General features: G+C 45.8%; 1 protein-coding gene across 10 annotated transcripts in view; it reads left to right on the top strand.

The window, feature by feature from the left end:
- Window positions 1–18514, top strand: part of LOC132394688 (regulator of G-protein signaling 3-like) — a 175602-nt gene that overhangs the window by 138768 nt on the left and 18320 nt on the right. For 9 of the 10 annotated variants that reach the window (XM_059971064.1, XM_059971060.1, XM_059971062.1 and 6 more), the window contains 2 exons: window positions 10614–11171; window positions 16967–17046. In XM_059971064.1, the coding sequence (XP_059827047.1) occupies window positions 10614–11171; window positions 16967–17046 (638 nt within the window). Of the gene's footprint in view, window positions 1–8538; window positions 8743–10613; window positions 11172–16966; window positions 17047–18514 lie in introns of those variants that run through there. The other variant, XM_059971067.1, reaches the window with a different exon arrangement.

An 18514-nucleotide genomic window follows, 5' to 3' on the forward strand; every position in this document is an offset into this window, starting at 1 on the left:
ACTTCAGAGTTTGCAAAGATTCTGAATGATATCTAAATGCTTGCAAACTTCCATAGATGTATAGTGGAGAGTACATTGGTTGGCTGCATAACAGCCTGGTATGGAAACATCAATGCCCTTGAATGGAAAGTCATACTAAATATCATAGATATGGCCCAGTGCATTAAGGGTAAAGCCATCGCTACATTTGAGCACATCTGCACAAAATGTTGTATGAAAGCAACATCCATTATCAGGGAACCCACCACTCACAACGTGCTCTCTTCTTGCTGCTGCCATCAGGAAGAAGGAACAGGAACCTCAGGATTCACCACTAGGTTCAGGAACAATCATTACCTCGCAACAAACAGGTTCGCGAACCGAAGTGGATAACCTGTGGGCTCACTTTCAAAGCCTCTTCATCTCATGCTCTCAATATATTTTTTCTGGATTTCCATAATCTATTGTCTTTTGCACATTGGTTGAACGCCCTAGTTCATTGATTCTATTGTGGTTATTATTCTATTATGGATTTACTGAGTATGCCCACAAGAAAATGAATCTCAGGGTTTCCTGGGGTGATATATATCTACTTTGATAATAAATTTATTTTGAACTTTAATGTATCTGCCTCTACCATCGCCTCAGCCAATGCATTCCAGACCCACAGCACTCTCTGCAACAAACTTGCCCCTCACATCTCATTTCAACTTACCCCCCTCACCTTCAATGCATGCCCTGTGGTATTAGACATTTCAACCCTGGGAAACTGATACTGTCCATCTATATCTCTGCCTCTCAAAAACTTGTAAACCTTTATCGGACCTCTCCTCAGCCTCTGCCACTGCAGAGAAAACCAATACGTTTATCCAAGATCTCATTGTAGTACATGCACTTTGAAGGGGTTAGACGGCTAAGAGTAGGAAGGTAGCAAGACCATTGTTAGTGTCACTGATATGAGGGCAACACAGAGCAGAAACAAACCTATTTGCTCAACCTTCTTTCCCTTTTCTCACCTGTCCCATCACCCTTTCCTCTCTCCTTCAAAGTTCAAAGCTATTTTCGATGTATATGTCACTGTATGCTATCTTGAGATTTTCTTGCAGGCATTTACAGAAAAGTGAAGAACTACAATAGAGTTTATGGATCTATATTCTCACCATGCCTACAAACAGCACCCATTTATACCAGTCCCATATTATCCTCCCCACATTCCCATCGAACCTCTCCCCATTGTCCACCACTCAACTACACCCCAGAAGCAATTTAATCAGTGGGTTCTTGGAATTGGTAAGGGAACTGTGCAGTGGGGAGAAAACCAGGCGGTCACAAGGACAACATGCAAACTCCACACACACACACCCAGTGCCCAGGGTCAGGATCAAATCCCTGTTGTTGGAATTACAAGATTGCTGCTGTGCCACCACGTCAACCCAGCACATAGAACACTAGGTCCAGTGTGCTAAACCTTCAACCTACTCCACGATCAATCTCATCCCCCTCCCACATTGCGCTCCATCTTCCTTTCATCCACCTGCCTGTCTAAGAGTCTCTTGAATGTCCCTGATGTATCAGCACCACTGGAAGCTCGTATCATGCACCTACCATTCCCTGTTTAAAACATTTACCCCTGATATCCCCACTGTGCTTTCCTTAGAGCTGTGCTCCCAGGCTGCATCCTGGTAAATCTCCTCTGCACTCTCTCTAAATCTTCTACATTCTTCTTATAATGAAGGGACTTGATCTGAACTTTATATTCCGAGTGTGGTCTAAGATTTTTCAAGCTTTATCATATCTCAAATGGCTTTCTGTTTTCACAACAAAGAGGAACTAATGTACAGCAATGGTTTAGTTTACAAATGAACTGTAATGTACACTGTTTATTTTTGCTTTAAACAGTCTGTTTTATCATGCATGCGATCAATGGTTAATTGGTAGTTTGGATTCAGAATCGCTTTGTCTATAGAAGACAGAGGTTATTGATTTAAAGCTGTTATTCCGGCAGGAGGTCTGTGAGCATTTGGGATGTTCTGCAGGTATCAGTGCTGAGACCTTTGTAGATTTTGATATACAGTGGATTCCAGTTAATTGGGACACATTGGGAACAGTACAGTTTGGCCCAGTTAAGTGGCTGCCCCAATTAAGACCGTAAAACCATAGGAGCAGAAGTAGGCCATTAAGTCCATCAAGACTGCTCCACCATTCAATCATGGGCTGATCCAATTCTTTCAGTCATCCCCACTTCCCTGTCTTCACCCCATACCCTTTGATGCCCTGGCTGATCAAGAACCTATCTATCTCTGCCTTAAATGCACCCAATGACTTGGCCTCCACAGCTGCTCGTGACAACGAATTCCACAGACTTACCACTCTGATTAAAGTAATTTCTCCACATCTCTGTTCTAAATGAACGTCTTTCAATCCTGACATCATGCCCTCTTGTCCTAGACTCCTCTACCATGGGAAATAACTTTGCCATACCTAATCTGCTCAGGCCTTTTAACATTTGGAATGTTTCAATGTCTCATTCTCCTGAAGTCCAGGGAATACAGCCCAAGAGCTGCCCGATATTCCTCATACGGTAACCCTTTCATTCCTGGAATCATTCCTGTGAATCTTCTCTGAACCCTCTCCAATGTCAGTATATCCTTTCTAAAATAAGGAGCCCAAAACTGCACACAATACTACAAGTGTGGTTTCACGAGTGCCTTATAGAGCCTCAACATCACATCCCTGCTCTTATATTTTATACCTCTAGAAATGAATGGCAACATTGCATTTACCTTCTTCTCCACCGACTCAACCTAGAGGTTAACCTTTAGGGTATCCTGCACAAGGACTCCCAAGTCCCTTTGCATCTCTGCATTTTGAATTCTCTCCCCATCTAAATAATAGTCTGCTCGTTTATTTCTTCCACCAAAAGTGCATGACCATATACTTCCCATAAGACACAGGAGCAAAATTAAGCCATTCAGCCCATTGAGTCTGCTCTGCCATTCCATCATGTCTTATTTATTTTCCCTCTCAACCCCATTCTCCTGCTTTCTCCCCATAACCTTTGGCACATTGACTAATAAGAACCCATCAACCTCTCCTTTAAATATACTCAATGAGGTAAAGATATGTTTATCGGTAGGATCCCTTTGGAGATGGCGGAAGTTGTGGAGGATAATGTGTTGGATGTGGAGGGTGATGGGGTGGTAGGTAAGGACAAGAGGTACTCTATTACTACCATGAAAAAAATCTGCAAATGCTGGAAATCCAAAGCCACACACACAAAATGCTGGAGGAACTTGGCAGGCCAGGCAGCATCTATGGATAAGAGTAAAAACTGAAGTTTCGGGCCGAGACACTTCATCAGTCCTGATAAAGGGTCTTGGCCTGAAACATTGACTGTTTACTCTTTTTCATAGATGCTGCCGAACTCTATCACTATTATGGAAGATGGGATGAGCGCCAGTATGGGAAATGGAGGAGATGCGGGTGAAAGCAGCATCAATGTTAGAGGGAGGGACCCTGTTCCTTAAAGGAGCACATTTCTGATATCCTGGAATGATGTTGCAGAGGCAAAGGAATTGATAACATGGAATAGCATTTTTACAGGAGACAGTGGGAAGAGCTATAGTCAAGATAACCATGGGAATCAATAGGTTTATACAAGATGTCGTTTGACAGCTTGTCCCCAGAGATGGAGGCAGAGATATCAAGAAAGGAGAGGTAGGGGTCAGAGATGGACCAAGTGCATTGAAGGGCAGGAAGTTAGAGGCAAATTCGATGAAAGTGATGACCTCCGCGGAGGAAGAGCTGGGGAGTATAACTGGGGAAGGCTTCGAGCATAGACTGTTCTATATTGCCGATGAAATGGCAAGCATAGACTGGACAGCCAAGGACATTATCCCCAGGATTAAAATGGCTAATACAATTGGGCATAATTTTAAAGAGATTGGAGGAAAGCCCAGGGGAAGTGTCAGAGGTTGTGTTTTTTTTATACAGAGAGGTATGAGTGCAGGGATGTGGAGTCATACTAGAGGCAGCTACTCTCATGGCATTTCAGAAACTCATAGATAGACACATAGATGGTAGAAAAATGGAGGGCTATGGAAGAGGAAAGAGTTAGATTGATTTTAATAGGTCAAAAGGCCAACACAACATTATGGGCCGAATGGCCTGTACCATGCTGTAATGTTCTTATGTTCTATGTTAAAGTGCATCTGTGTTACCCAACACTATTCACAGCATTTACAGTAAAATAAAAAACAGAATTTATGAAAAAGTGTACATAAAGAAAAACAAAAACAGAGACTGACAAACAGCCACTGTGCAAAAGAAAACAAAGCATGCACAACAAAAAATGCCACTGAGAGCATGAGCTGTTGCATTCAGTTACAGGTAGTGAACCGGTAGATGGAGTTTAATATGGGCAGGTAGCAGTACTATACCTAGAGAGGCCACATGAAGAGGCAAAGTGTGCATTTAGTGGCAGGACCCTTCACAGCAATGATGTACAGAAGCATCTTCAGGGTGCCTATTTGACAGATAATTTTTGAGTAAACAGCTTCTTCCCCTCTGCCATTTGATTCCTGAATGATGCCAGAAAGCACGAAAACTACCTCACCACTTTGCTCTCATTTTGCACTATCTACTTAGTTATAAATATTTCTTATTGTTACGATGATGCCGAGATGCATCCCAGGATATATCTCAGCATCATTCTGACCTTTACTTTTTTTTTGCCTGTTGTAGTGCTGCCACACAGCAACAAATCGCACACTTGTCAGTGAAAATAAACCTTAGCAACACACACAAAATGCTGGAGGACCTCACCAGGTCAGACAGCATCTATGGAGAGGAATAAACAGTCAACACTTTGTGCTGAGAACCTTGATTAAATGCTGACTATAATATTGACTTTGATTCTGATGTTAATACAGTAAATATTCTATTGATTATCAGCAGGGTCAGAAGCTACTCTACATTCAGTCTAATACATAGTAACATTTTTTTTACAATAAACAAAGTCCATTTGTAAACCACTGATCTTACCATAAACATTTGGTTCATTTGTACAATATGAGTGATTCTTTTCAATGAACAAGGTCTAGTTATAGGAATTAATGATCAATTTTACAATAAACAGGGCTTATTTTTACAGTAAACGATGTCCATATATATACCAGATGTCTACAACAGATCTGGTCTATTTATACAGCAGAGTCTGTTTCATAACAGAGTCTACTCGATCGACAAACAAGATCTTTTATTGCAGACAACAGATTATTTTGCAAGTCTATTTACTTAGTAGAAGGAGTCTATTTTAAAAAAAAAGCAAACAGAACTCCAAACTGAACCAAGGTTACATGACATTTATTAGGGCAGGATTATCAGTAAAAAATACAGTAATGAGACAAGAGTAGTTACAACTCCCTGAAAGGTTGATAGGGTCGTTACCTGGCCTGAAGCATCATTGACTGTTTATCCCTAGCCACAGATGTTGTTAAACTCCTCCAGCACATGTGTATTGCTCTACATTTCCAGTACCTCTTGTGCATGTGCCTTTATTAGTTGAGGCATTGAGTTTAAAGGTTCAAAGTAAATTTATTATCAAAATACAAATATGTCACCATGTTTACACCATATACAAACCTAAGATTCATTTTCTGGCATGCATACTCCATAATAGAATAATAACCATAATAGAATCAATGAAAGACCGTACCAATATATGTCAGGAAATTTGTTGTTTTGTGGCAATACATTAAACTCAAACTATAAGTAAAATTAGGAATATAAAAAAGGCAAATAGTGCTCAAAGGGAGTAAAACTATGAGGTAGTGTTCATGGACTGTTTGGAAGACAGATGAGGGGAAGAAGCTATTCCTGAAATGTGGAGTGATTGTCCTCTATCTCCTCTCTGATGGTAGTGATGAGATGATGGTAATCCGGGATGGTGAGGGTCCTTCATGATAAATGCTACCTTTTTGAGGTATCTTCCTTTGAAGGTACCCTTCATTGATGGGAATAGAACCCATGATGGAGATGGTTGTGTTTGCAACAGCATTCTAAGATCCTGTGCTGTGGCCCCTCCATACCAGATGGTGGTCCTGCCACTCAACATGATCTCCATGGTACATCTGCAGAAATTTGCTAGAGTCTTTGGTGACGTACCAAATCTCCCCAAACTTCTAATTGAGTAAAACCACTAGCATGTCTTCTTCACAATTGCATCAGTATGTTCAGCCCAGGACAAAATGTCAGAGCTGTTGACACCTAGGAACCTGAAGCAGCTCACCCTTTCCATTGCTGATCCCTCAGTGAGGAGGGCTGTGTGTTTGGCTTTCCCTTCCTGAAGTCCACAATCAATTCCTAGGTTTTATTGATGCAGAGTACAAGGTTGTTGTTGTGACACCACTCAACCTGCCAATATATCTCAATCCTTCCATCTGTTGTGTCGTTGATTAAATGAGAGATGGGATTCAAGCTGTGTCTACCATGCAGTTGTGAGTGTAGAGAGAGCAGAGTAATGGGTTGAGCACACATCCTTGAGAGCACCTGTGTTGGATTGTCAGTGGAGACGAGATGCTATTTCTGATGTGCACTGACTGCGATCACTCGATGAGGAAGTCAAGGATCCAGTTGCAGGATTTCCTGGTGGCTGCTTATTTCACATTGACTTCCCATTCTGACATGACCTTTCATGGTCATTTGCATTGCATGACAAAGGCAACACCTCAGGATCCACCTACTCCATCCTGCTGGCCTGAAATTTGATGTCTCAACATTTTTGGCTGAGACTTCATTAAGACTGGGAAGGAAGGGGGAGGAAGCCAGAATAAGAAGGTGGGGCTTGGGGACTTCCCAAGCTGGTACAAGCTGGCCGATGATAGATGAGATCAGATGAGGAGGGGGGTGGGTAGGTGGGGGAGAAGAGATGAAGCTGGGAGTCGATTGGAAAGAGGTAAAGGGTTAAAGAAGAAGGATCTGATTGGAGAAATCAGTGGACAATGGAAGAAAGGGAAGAAGGAGAGGAAGCACAGGGCTGGTGAAGAAAGAAGAGGTAAGAGGGCAGCCAGAGATGGGGCATGTAAAAACAGTGAAGGAAGAGGGAGGAGAAATTACTGGAAGGAGAAATCAATATTCATGCCACCAGGTTGGAGGCTACCAGACAGAATATGAGGTGTTGCTCCTCCAACCTGAGTGTGATCCTGTGAGTTAGCACAATCCTGAGATCTGGGAAGATTCTAGGATGCAGTGAGCTCCTGTGGTTACAGGGAAGTCCCCTGGGAAGCAGGAAGTGGTCTGTCCATTGAAGAAATAAACTGTGTCAGAAGAAACAGACAGGATTCAGTAACAAGAGGAGCAAAGATAGTATCTCTGCTAAGAATAGTAAGGGCCAAATTAAGTTCAAGTTGTCCATCAAGACTTTCAACAGGACTCGACTGGCTGGTAGAAGAGTGCTGTCTTTCACAAGAAGCTCAGTCTGTACCTTCGAGTTGCAAAAATATCCCTGGGGCCAAAGTGCATTTATTATCAAAGTCTTTGTTCCTAAATACTGTGCAACTTTGAGTATTTGGTTGTGGAGACCAAGTCATCAGATATATTTCAAAGTTCAATGTAATATGCATATATGTATATGTACTTCGATAATAAATTTATTCATATATGTATATGTATATACAGCATATACAATCCTGAGATTGTATATGGGCATACTCAATAAATCTATAGAATAATAACCATAGTAGAATCAATGAAATATCACCCCTCTTGGGCATTCAACCAGAGTGCAGAAGACAACCACCTGTGCAAATACAATAAGAAATAATAAATAAATAAATAAACAAACAAACAAATAAATAAATAGATAAATAAATAAATACATAAATAAGAAGCAAGCAAGCAATAAATATTGAGCAAACACGAGAAAATCTGCAGATGCTGGAAATTCAAACAACAACACACAAAATGCTAGTGGAACACAGCAGGCCAAGCAGCATCTATAGGGAGAAGCGTTGTCGACGTTTCAGGCCCTTCGTCAGGACCCTGAACAATATTGAGAACCTGAGATGAGCAGTCCTTGAAAGTGAGTTCTTTGGTTGTGGGAACATTTCAATGATGGACAAATAAAGTATTTAAAGCAGAAGTTGATAGGTTCTTGGTTAGTCAGGGCGTGAAAGGTTACGAGGAGAAAGCAGGAGAATGAGGTTGAGATGGACAATAAACCAACCATGGTGGAATAATAAAACAGACTCAATGGGCCAAATGGCCTAATTCTGCTTCTATGTCTTAATGGCCTAAAGAAGAAACACAATAGAATCTACAATAAACTACATACTATACTCAGTGATTCAAGAACAGCTTCTTTTCCTCTGCCATCTGATTCCTAATAGGACATTGAAGCTTTGGACACTACCTCACTATTTTATAATATACAGTATTGCACTTTTTAAAATCTATTCAATATATACAATTGATTTACTTGGTTTTTTATTATTGTTTTAATTAATTAATTTTTTTCTCTCTGCTAGATTATGTATTTCACTGAAATGCTGCTGCTAAGTTAATAAATTTCACGTCACATGCTGGTGATTACAAAAAACCTCATTCTTATTCATACAAAGACTGATAGCTAATGCGCAAAAGAAGACAAACTGTGCAAAGGAACCAGTACTGAGAACTTGAGTTGTAAAGAGTCCGTGACCTTGAGTCTGTGCTGTTCGGTTCAGTGTTGAGATGGGTGAGCTTCTTCATGCTGGTGGTTGAAAGGTAATAATTGCTGCTGAACTTGGTGGTGTGGCACTTTCTGCCTGGTGTTTGTAGTGAGACAAACAGCAAGGATGTAATGTTGAGACTTTATAACGCACTGGTGAGGTCGCACTTGGAGTATTGTGAGCAGTTCTGGGCCCCCTATCTTAGAAAGGATGCGCTGACACTGAGAGGGTTCAAAGGAGGTTCACAAAATTATTTTAGGACTGAATGGCTTGTCATATGAAAAGTGTTTGATGGCTTTGGGCCGTATTCGCTGGAACTCAGAAGAATGAGGGGTGACCTAATGGAAACCTATTCAATGGCAAAAGGCCTTGTTAGTGTGGATGTGGACAGGCTGTTTTCCATGGTGTGAGAGTCTAGGACCAGAGGATACAGCCTCAGAATAGAGAGGTGTCATTTTAGAATGGAGATGAGGAGGAATTTTACAGGGAGTGGTGAATCTGTGGAATTCGTTGCCACACTTAGCTATGGAGGCCAAGTCTTTACGTATAGTTAAGCCAGAGGTTGATAGATTCTTCATTAATCAAGGCATGAAGAGATATGGGAAGAAGGCAGGAGGTTGGGGCTGAGAGGAAAAAAATGGATCAGTCATAATGAAATGACAGAGAAAACCCAATAGGCCAAATGGCCAGTTCTGCTCCTATAACTTATGGTCTATGAGAGCATGTGCGTGATGCTCAGTAACAAGAGCATAATAAGTAACAGACTGGCAAAAACAACATGCACTTACAAGACGAGAGGAGCCAAATCAATAATCTCTTCCAGAAATAGCAAAGGCTGAATTAAATTCAATTTGCTCATCAAGACATTTGAAGAGAATTGAAATGCAAAGTTTGGCCAGTGGGAGACCTTGATAATGGATGATGTTTTTCATGGCAGTGCTCCATGTAAATGCTCTCAATAGTGGCCAGTGCTTGGTCTTTGATGGACTGGGCAATATCCATTACTTTCCAAATGTTTTTCCATTCCTGGGCATTGGTGTTTCCATACCAAGCCAGGATACAACCAGTCAGGATAGTCTCCAATGTATATCCATAAAGGTTTGTCAAAATTTCTGGTGACATGCCAAATCCATGCAAACTTTTAGGAAAGTAGAGGTGTTGTCATGCCTTGTTTGTGGTGATACTTTGGTGCTGGTCCCTGCACAGATGCTCTAATACGTTGACACCAAGGAATTTAAAGTTACTGACTCTCTCCACCTCTGATCCTGAGGACTGGCTTGTAGACATCGGCTTTCTTTCTCTTGGAGCTGATGATCTGCTTTTTCGTTTTTCTGACGTTGAATGAGAGGTTGTTGCTGTGGCACCGTTCAATTAGATTTTCAGTTCCCCTCCAATATTCTGATTTGTCAGCAGTTAATAGTTATTCCTCAGCCAAATCCTTATGAAAATATTGCCTCCTCTTTGCTGGCTGTGGGACTCTGATGTGTACATTCTTTCCTCACAAGGGGCCCATCCCACCTCCCTCTCCCCCTTTCACCGCCTTCTCCCACAATCCCCACTCCCTTTCTTCCTCTCCCCCGCTCCCTGCTCTCCCTTCTATCTCACTGCCCACCCTACCTCCCAGCCTTGCCCAACCAACCCCTCTCCACCTTCTTCTGCTTCCCTTCCACTCCCATCCCCTTCTCTCCTTCTAACCCCTTCTCAGCCCCTTCAAACTCACCGTCCCCTTTCCATGTGCCCTTCACCCCTGCTCCATCTACGCCTCTCCAGTCCTCCCTCTCAGACCCCTCCCCCCTCGCCTACCCGCCCCTTTCTCTCCCTCACAACCACACTCCTCTCCACACCTATTCTCTTGTCCCCCATCCTGTCATTCCACCCAACCCACCCTTCCCAATGTAACTCTCTCTCTCTTTCCATCCCGCACAGATGCTGAAGGGTGAGGGGGGAGCCCTGCGGAAGGCGGGCTCCGAGGGTTGCCTGCTCGACTGCCAGACCTCGCCGTGGCCCCGGCGACTGCTGCAGCGGCGCAAGCACCCATCGGCCGGGTGTGCGGTGGCTGTGACCGCCGAGGCGGGGACTGGGTCTGGGGCCGTGACGGCGACCCAAGCGGGTCCGGAGCGGCCGGTGGTGATTCCCGAGGTGCGCATCCAGCGGGACTACAGCCTCAGCGTGGACACCTTGCACCAGCTGGTGGCTGGCAGCCCGGAGGAGTCGGACATCGAGCGGAGCAGCGAGAGCTTGGGTCCGCCCTGCGGCCTGGGCGTAGCCGAGCCCAGCATGTGGCGGACCTACAGCGACGGCAACCTGTCCCGGGCCGGCGGCGAGAGCCGGCCGTTCGCCTCCGGACACCACCTTGGCAGCAAGCAGAAGGCGGAGAGTGGTTGGAGTCTCCCTTCCCCGAAGACGCTGCGCAAGGAGCGAGTGTTGGGCCGAGTGGCCGCGGCCAAGGAGCACCTGCGCTCCCTCTTCACCGGATCCCGTAAGGTGAGGTGAGGGAAGGGGGTGGTTCAGGGCACGTCGGCCATTCGGCCCCACACTGCTCTCAGCTGTCCTTCAGCCTCCTCCTAAAGACTAAGCATTGCCCATTCTTCATGGTTTAAGCTCAACTTTGTTGTCATAGGCGAGTCCAAGATCTCACACAAACACAGACACGACATCAATGCCACCTGCAAGATCAATTTTAGCAGCTTTTGCAAACATGCCAACATAAACTTAACATGAATTATAAAGATTAACTTTACCTTTCACGTGGATTTCAGAACATCCAGTGAAATGCACGGCCTGAGCTTGTGGTTGTCCACAAGTGTCACCAGGCTTCTGGCACCAACATAACATGCCCATGACTCACTAATCCTAAGCTGTACCTCTTTGGAAAGTGGGGGGGGGGGGGAAACCGGAGAACCAGAGGAAAAGCCATTCCGTCGGGGAGAATGTACAGACAGTGGCTGAGTTGCTGCTGTTCTGATATCCTTTACCTACTGTGCCACCCTGACACAGTTCCCTGTTGTGTTCGGCTATCCATTACCTATTTTGCCACCCTGGCATCGGGCCTTTTTTTTAATATCAAATGACTCCAAAGAAAGCTATCCCTCATCTCTGATTTCCTATTCTGAGGCTGTTCCGTGAGTCCTGTCTTCCAGTCCTGTCTGTGCTCCATCACACACAACAGACAAAACCACTGAAGTTATTTTAAATCTTCCCCATAGCCACAGTACCGTGGGATGGATGTAAGGATGCTGCAAGTCAGTCTTTGTTCCACTTGTTGTACAGAGAACACTGAAGTCGAGTTTTGACCTTCTTGGTGAAAGAACTTCCATGGTGCCACTGGGGATGGAGGTTGGAGCATTCAGAGCCAGTGGGAATGAAATGTTTGATCATCTGCCATCTTGTCAATGAACAGAGAACATTACAGCACAGAACAGGCCCTTCAACCCACGATGCCGATACTTTAACCCTTCCCTCCTGCATAGCCCTCCATTTTTCTATCATCGTGTGCCTAAGAGATTCTTAAATGCCCCTGATGTAACTACCTCTACAACTCTCCCTGGCAGTGTGTTCCGTGCACCCACCACTCTCTGTGTAAAGATCACAGGCATCCTCCACACAATCACGTTAGAATGACTCCCCTGGTATTATCCATTTCCACCCCGGGGAGAAGTCTCTGGCTGTCCACTTTATCTACTGTATGCTTCTTCTCATCTTGTACTGCTCTGTCAAGCCACCTCTCATCCTGCTTGGCTCCTGCTTGCTCAGATATGCACACTAATCCAGGCAGCATCTCCTCTGCATAGCTTCTACATCCCTGCTCTGATGAAGTGACCAGAACCGAATGCAATATTCCAATTGTGGTCCAACCAGAGTATTTTAGGGCTGCAACATTACTTCATGGCTCTTGAACTCAATGCCCTGAGGGCTAACACACCGTATACCTTCTTAACAACCCTATCACCGTCTGCAGCAACTTTGAAGGGTCTGTGGATGTGAACCCCAAGATCCCCCTGTTGCCAAGAATCGTACCATTAACTCTTGTTTTCCGCCTTCATTTTCAACCTTGCAAAATTATCACTTCCCATTTTATCCAGGTAATGTGGGTAGTGTTGCCCTATATACATTATATATTATATTATATATTTTATATATATAGCTAAGACTTTTGCACAGTACTGTATCAACTTTAGGTATTGCACTGTACTGCTGCTGCTGCAAAAGATACTAATTTTATGACCTATGTGAGTGATGATAAACCTGATTCTGATACGGGTCTCTATTGTGGACTGAGAATGGGAAGGGGGCAGGGAGAGAGGAATTATGGTTGGATAAAGGGGAAGGGAGTGGGAAGCACCAGAGAGACATTCTGTAATGATCAATAAACCAATTGCTTGGAATCAAATGGCCTTGCCTGGTATCTTGGGGCTGGTGTGTCTCCACCCGTGCCTTGCCCACCCCCAGCCACGTTGCGGGTCGCCATTTCCAACATCCTTTTCTCCTACTAGTTTTACAAATGCATATATATATATGTGTGAGTGTGTGTATATGTATGCCTAACATCTTCTTATCAGTGCAAACTGTGTGTGTATTATCGTCATGGATTGAGAACTTATTTACAGGAGCCTCTAGGCCTTCTAGTTCGCACTGGGATTGGATTAGGAACTGTATAATTTAATTAAGTGTATGGATTCTCCATAACTCACTGCATTGAGTATGAACTAATTGCCCATTCGTTAGCCTCATAATATATAGTATTATCTGTAGAGGGAGTGGTTTTCAGGCCTTCATTTATCAAGTTCTGGTAATTTCTGGATTTTTTAGCAAGTCGTGTGAATTTCAATACAAAACCCAAGAGGAACCAACATTTAGTCTCTAGCACAGTGTAGCAGTTAGCGTAACACTTCACAGCGCCAGCGATTCGTTTCAGTTCCCGCCGCTGTCCATAAGCAGATCATACATTCTCCCTTGGCCACGTGGATTTCCCCCGCTTTTCTCCCACATTCCAGGTCAGGGTTAGTATGTTGTTAGTGTGCTGTTTTGGTGTCGGAAGCATGGTGACACTGCGGGCCTTCCCCAGCACAATGCTCAGACTGTGCTGGTCATTGACGCAAATGGCCCCAGTTCACTGTATGCTTTAATGTTTCGATGTACATGACAAGGCTATTCTTTCCAATCTTGCACACAAATTGTAATTTCCTGGTGAAACAGATTGTTTTAATTCAAAGAAGCTTCACTCGGAGGTGGAGCAAGTGGAGACCAAGATACCAGCAGAAGGTGCAGATACAGATTCAGAGAACATTTATTACTAGTTTGGAAAGAACACTGTTGAGAGGGGCAGGGAGGGCTATAGTCCAGCTGCAGGTAGATGGGACTAGGTAGAAGACTGGGCTGGCATGGACTTGATGGGCCAAATGGCCTGCTTTGGGTTGTAGTGCTCTATGATTCTATGAATTTCAAGATGACTGAGGATTCTGATGAGTTAAATGTGGAGTGTCGATTTGATATTATGAGATTGCTTAACTTAAAACCTGATAAATGCCCAAGTGATCAGCTCTTCCAACCACTCAGGACCCGGTCACTGTTTGGATAAAATGATCAGCGGATAAACATAGCTTCCCCCTCCTTCTCTAAAAGGCTACACTGAAAGTGGTTGTTTTATCTCTATGTGGCAGTACTAACTATTCACCCCAAACCCCCACACACCATTGATTAGTCAATGCCAGCTCTCTGGGACTATGAACTCCACTAATTCAGTATGCTCTGGTGAAAAGAAATCCTCCTCACCTCCATTCTAAACCTCCTTCCTGAGGTTGTGTCCTCTGGTCCTAGACTTAGTCAAGCTGGTACAGCTGTGGCCCCTCAGCTCTAGCGACCCCAGTTCGATTCTGACCACTGGTACGGCCTGTGTGGAGCTTGTGCATTCTCTCTGTGGCTGCCCCCACCCCAGTGAGTTCACCCAGATGTTCTGATTTTCTCCCACACACCCCCCCCCCCCAAAACACAGGGAATTTGCTGAGACTGGGCATTAGAGTGGGAGAGTGGACAGGCCTGGGCTGTTTTCACTGAGGTATTTGAGACTGAGCGGGTGACTTTATCAAATCATGAGAAGTGTGCGCTCAGTACCCAATAATCTGACCACTCGGTCTTTGTCCGTGTGTTGCACTTTCAGAGATGTTTCTCTGCTCAATTCTGTTATCTGAGTCACTGTCGCCTTCCTGTCAGCTTGAACCAGTCTGGCCATTCTCCTCTGACCTCTCTCATTTCTGTTTTCACCTACAGAAATGTCACTCACTGCATGTTTCTCATTTGTCACTCCATCCTCTGTAAACTCTGGAGGCTGTGTGTGAAAATACCAAGAGATCAGCAGATCCTCAAACCACCCCCTCTGGCACCAACAATCACTCCACTGTCAAAGTCACTTAGATCACATGTCTTCCCCATTCTGATGTTTTTGGTCTGAACAACAACTGACCCTCTTGACCATGTCTGCATGCTTTTGCACATTGATTTTATGCCACACGATTGGCTGACTAAGTATTTGCATGAATGTACCTGATATAGTGGCCACCGAATATTTATATAAAGTCTTGGTCAGTCCTGTTTGCACTGTAGAAGGTCTAAAGACAGAGGAAGTAATTTTAAGCAGAGAAGGGAATTTTTAAAGGGGACCCAAGGGGCAAGTTTTCGATGTGATATGCACTATCAGAGAAGGTGGTTGAGTTAGGTATAAATACCATGTTTAAAGGCCATGTGCACAGCTATATAGAGAGGAAAATTTAAATCTACATAGGCCATCTTCAGGGGAAATGGGACATTGGCCAGAATGGATGAGTCAGGCTGAAAGGCCTTTGTCCATACTAAAATGATTCTATGACTCTAACTTTGCAGCAAACTCTTTGTAATTCTTGGCTCCCCAGTTTGCTCGGCATTCCGGATTGCCTGGGAATCTCCAGGAATTGGCTGCAGTTCCACAACCACCCACACCACACATAAACCATCTGGGACTTAAAAGCAGCACTCTCTTTTTATTTGAAATTTGCTTCCAGCACCCCCGCAGGCGCCTTCTGAAGGACGCTGGTGTCGGGTGGGGGCAGTGCGTCGAGTGTTTAACCCCTGCTGGGTATCCCTCAGGGTCACGATCCTGGATACCAGAGTTTCAGTTCTCTGCTCAGCACTGATGTCTGCTGCAGGGCCAGCAGAGGGAAGTCTCAGGCTGAATGAAGAACCAGTTTCTACAGTAGAGGTCGTTCAGCCCACACTGCTGTGCCGACTCTTTTAGCAAAGTGGTTAGAGGTCCGTTTCCTGCCACTCTCTGTAAGGCGTTTGTCCATTCTCCATGTGACCTGATGGGATTCCTCCGGGTGTTGCAGTTCCCTGTCACACCCCGAAGTTGTACGGGTTAGGCTGAGTGAGTTGTGGGCATGCTGTGTTGGTGCTGAAAGAGTGGCCATACTTGCAGGCTGCCCCCAGCACAATCCTCGCTACAAAAACGATGCATTTCACTGTACATCAGTGTTTACTCTGTTCAAACTAACCCCTCCCTCCAGCACAGTCCTCCATTTTTCTGTCATCCATCTGACTGTTTCCTAGATGCCCCGAATGTATCTGCTTCCACCCCCCCCCCCCCCCACCGTGCAGGGTATTCCACACTCCCACCACGTGTGGAACATACCTACCTCTGACATTCCCCCTTGTACCGTCCTTCAATCACCATAAAGGTATACAGTGCCCCCTTGTGCAGACCTGTATTTGGAAGGAGTCAATGCGAACAACAGGGGCTGATGGGATTATAACAGATCGGCCTATCTTCCCTCCTCTGGAGGGGACGCGGTGGGAGACAGAGGAAGGAGCTTTGGGTGATGGTAGCCCATTGCGTCAGAGAGCCAGGATCTATCTCCACACTGGCCACTGGCTGCCAATTAAAGTGCACTGGATTTTAAAATTCTCTTCCTTGTGGTGACATTGCTCTGTCCCACCTACAACCTTTCTTGACTCCTTCCCCACTGATTACCTCCACTTATACCTTCAACAAAACTCCTTCTCTTCCCTCTGCAAATCTCACTAGGGTGGGGAGAAGGGAGTGGTGGCCTGGCTGATATTCTGGAGGGAGTGGGACAAGGAAGTGCTGAATGAGTGAGGTTGAATGGTGGTGGGGCTGTGTAAGGTTCGGTCAATGGTGAGGAGTCCTCGGGGTGAGGGTGGTCACTGTGGGCAGGGGTGCTGGGATTGATGGTGCTGTGGGTGAGCGTGCTGGCATCCTGTGACTCTGGACGACCCTTTCTGTCTTTCAGCACCTGGCCTCCAGCTTGGAGTCGGACCTCGGACTTGACGCCTCCGAGAGCGACAGCCGGAGCCGGTGGAGGAATCCCTTGTGAGTGTCCCCTTCCCCACAGGCAGGCTTGGGAGTGGAGAGGGTGGAGGAATCCCTTGTGAGTGTCCCCTTCCCCACAGGCAGGCTTGGGAGTGGAGAGGGTGGAGGAATCCCTTGTGAGTGTCCCCTTCCCCACAGGCAGGCTTGGGAGTGGAGAGGGTGGAGGAATCCCTTGTGAGTGTCCCCTTCCCCACAGGCAGGCTTGGGAGTGGAGAGGGTGGAGGAATCCCTTGTGAGTGTCCCCTTCCCCACAGGCAGGCTTGGGAGTGGAGAGGGTGGAGGAATCCCTTGTGAGTGTCCCCTTCCCCACAGGCAGGCTTGGGAGTGGAGAGGGTGGAGGAATCCCTTGTGAGTGTCCCCTTCCCCACAGGCAGGCTTGGGAGTGGAGAGGGTGGAGGAATCCCTTGTGAGTGTCCCCTTCCCCACAGGCAGGCTTGGGAGTGGAGAGGGTGGAGGAATCCTTTGTGAGTGTCCCCTTCCCCACAGGCAGGCTTGGGAGTGGAGAGGGTGGAGGAATCCTTTGTGAGTGTCCCTTCCCCACAGGCAGGCTTGGGAGTGGAGAGGGTGGAGGAATCCCTTGTGAGTGTCCCCTTCCCCACAGGCAGGCTTGGGAGTGGAGAGGGTGGAGGAATCCCTTATGAGTGTCCCCTTCCCCACAGGCAGGCTTGGGAGTGGAGAGGGTGGAGGAATCCCTTGTGAGTGTCCCCTTCCCCACAGGCAGGCTTGGGAGTGGAGAGGGTGGAGGAATCCCTTGTGAGTGTCCCCTTCCCCACAGGCAGGCTTGGGAGTGGAGAGGGTGGAGGAATCCCTTATGAGTGTCCCTTCCCCACAGGCAGGCTTGGGAGTGGAGAGGGTGGAGGAATCCCTTGTGAGTGTCCCCTTCCCCACAGGCAGGCTTGGGAGTGGAGAGGGTGGAGGAATCCCTTGTGAGTGTCCCTTCCCCACAGGCAGGCTTGGGAGGTGGGGTGCTGAGAACTGGGCAAACGGTTGTGTGCAAGTGTTTATGTGTGTTTGCCTGTTTATGTGTGTGAGTGTGTGTTTGTGCACGTGTTTCTGAGTGTATGAGTGAATGTGTCCATGAAACATCGTTTCTCCAGGGCTAAAGTGCAAAACACACACAAGGTGTGTATCTTTGTGTGATTATATGTATGTATGTTTGAGTGTTTCTATGTACAGGTATGTGAGTGTTTCTGTGTGTGTCTATCTGTGTCTGTGTGTTGACTGTTTCTGTGTGTGTGTGTGTGTGTGTGTGTGTGTGTGTGTGTGTATATGTGAGGAAGTGCAGAAACACAGGGAAAAGGTCCCATGGATGTAGTCAGCAGAGGAGGAGAGATCAGGATCTGGGACAGTCCAGGAGTCAGGGGTGGAGGAATTTCTGTCCCACCCAGGTCTGGCAGTGGGACGGGTGGAGGGGGGGAAGTAGGGAATGGGTGGGGAGGGAAGGAACCTGTCCCTGCCCTGACTCTGT

This window comes from Hypanus sabinus, chromosome 5 (assembly GCF_030144855.1).
Source record: "Hypanus sabinus isolate sHypSab1 chromosome 5, sHypSab1.hap1, whole genome shotgun sequence".
Classification (NCBI taxonomy): Eukaryota; Metazoa; Chordata; class Chondrichthyes; order Myliobatiformes; family Dasyatidae; genus Hypanus; species Hypanus sabinus.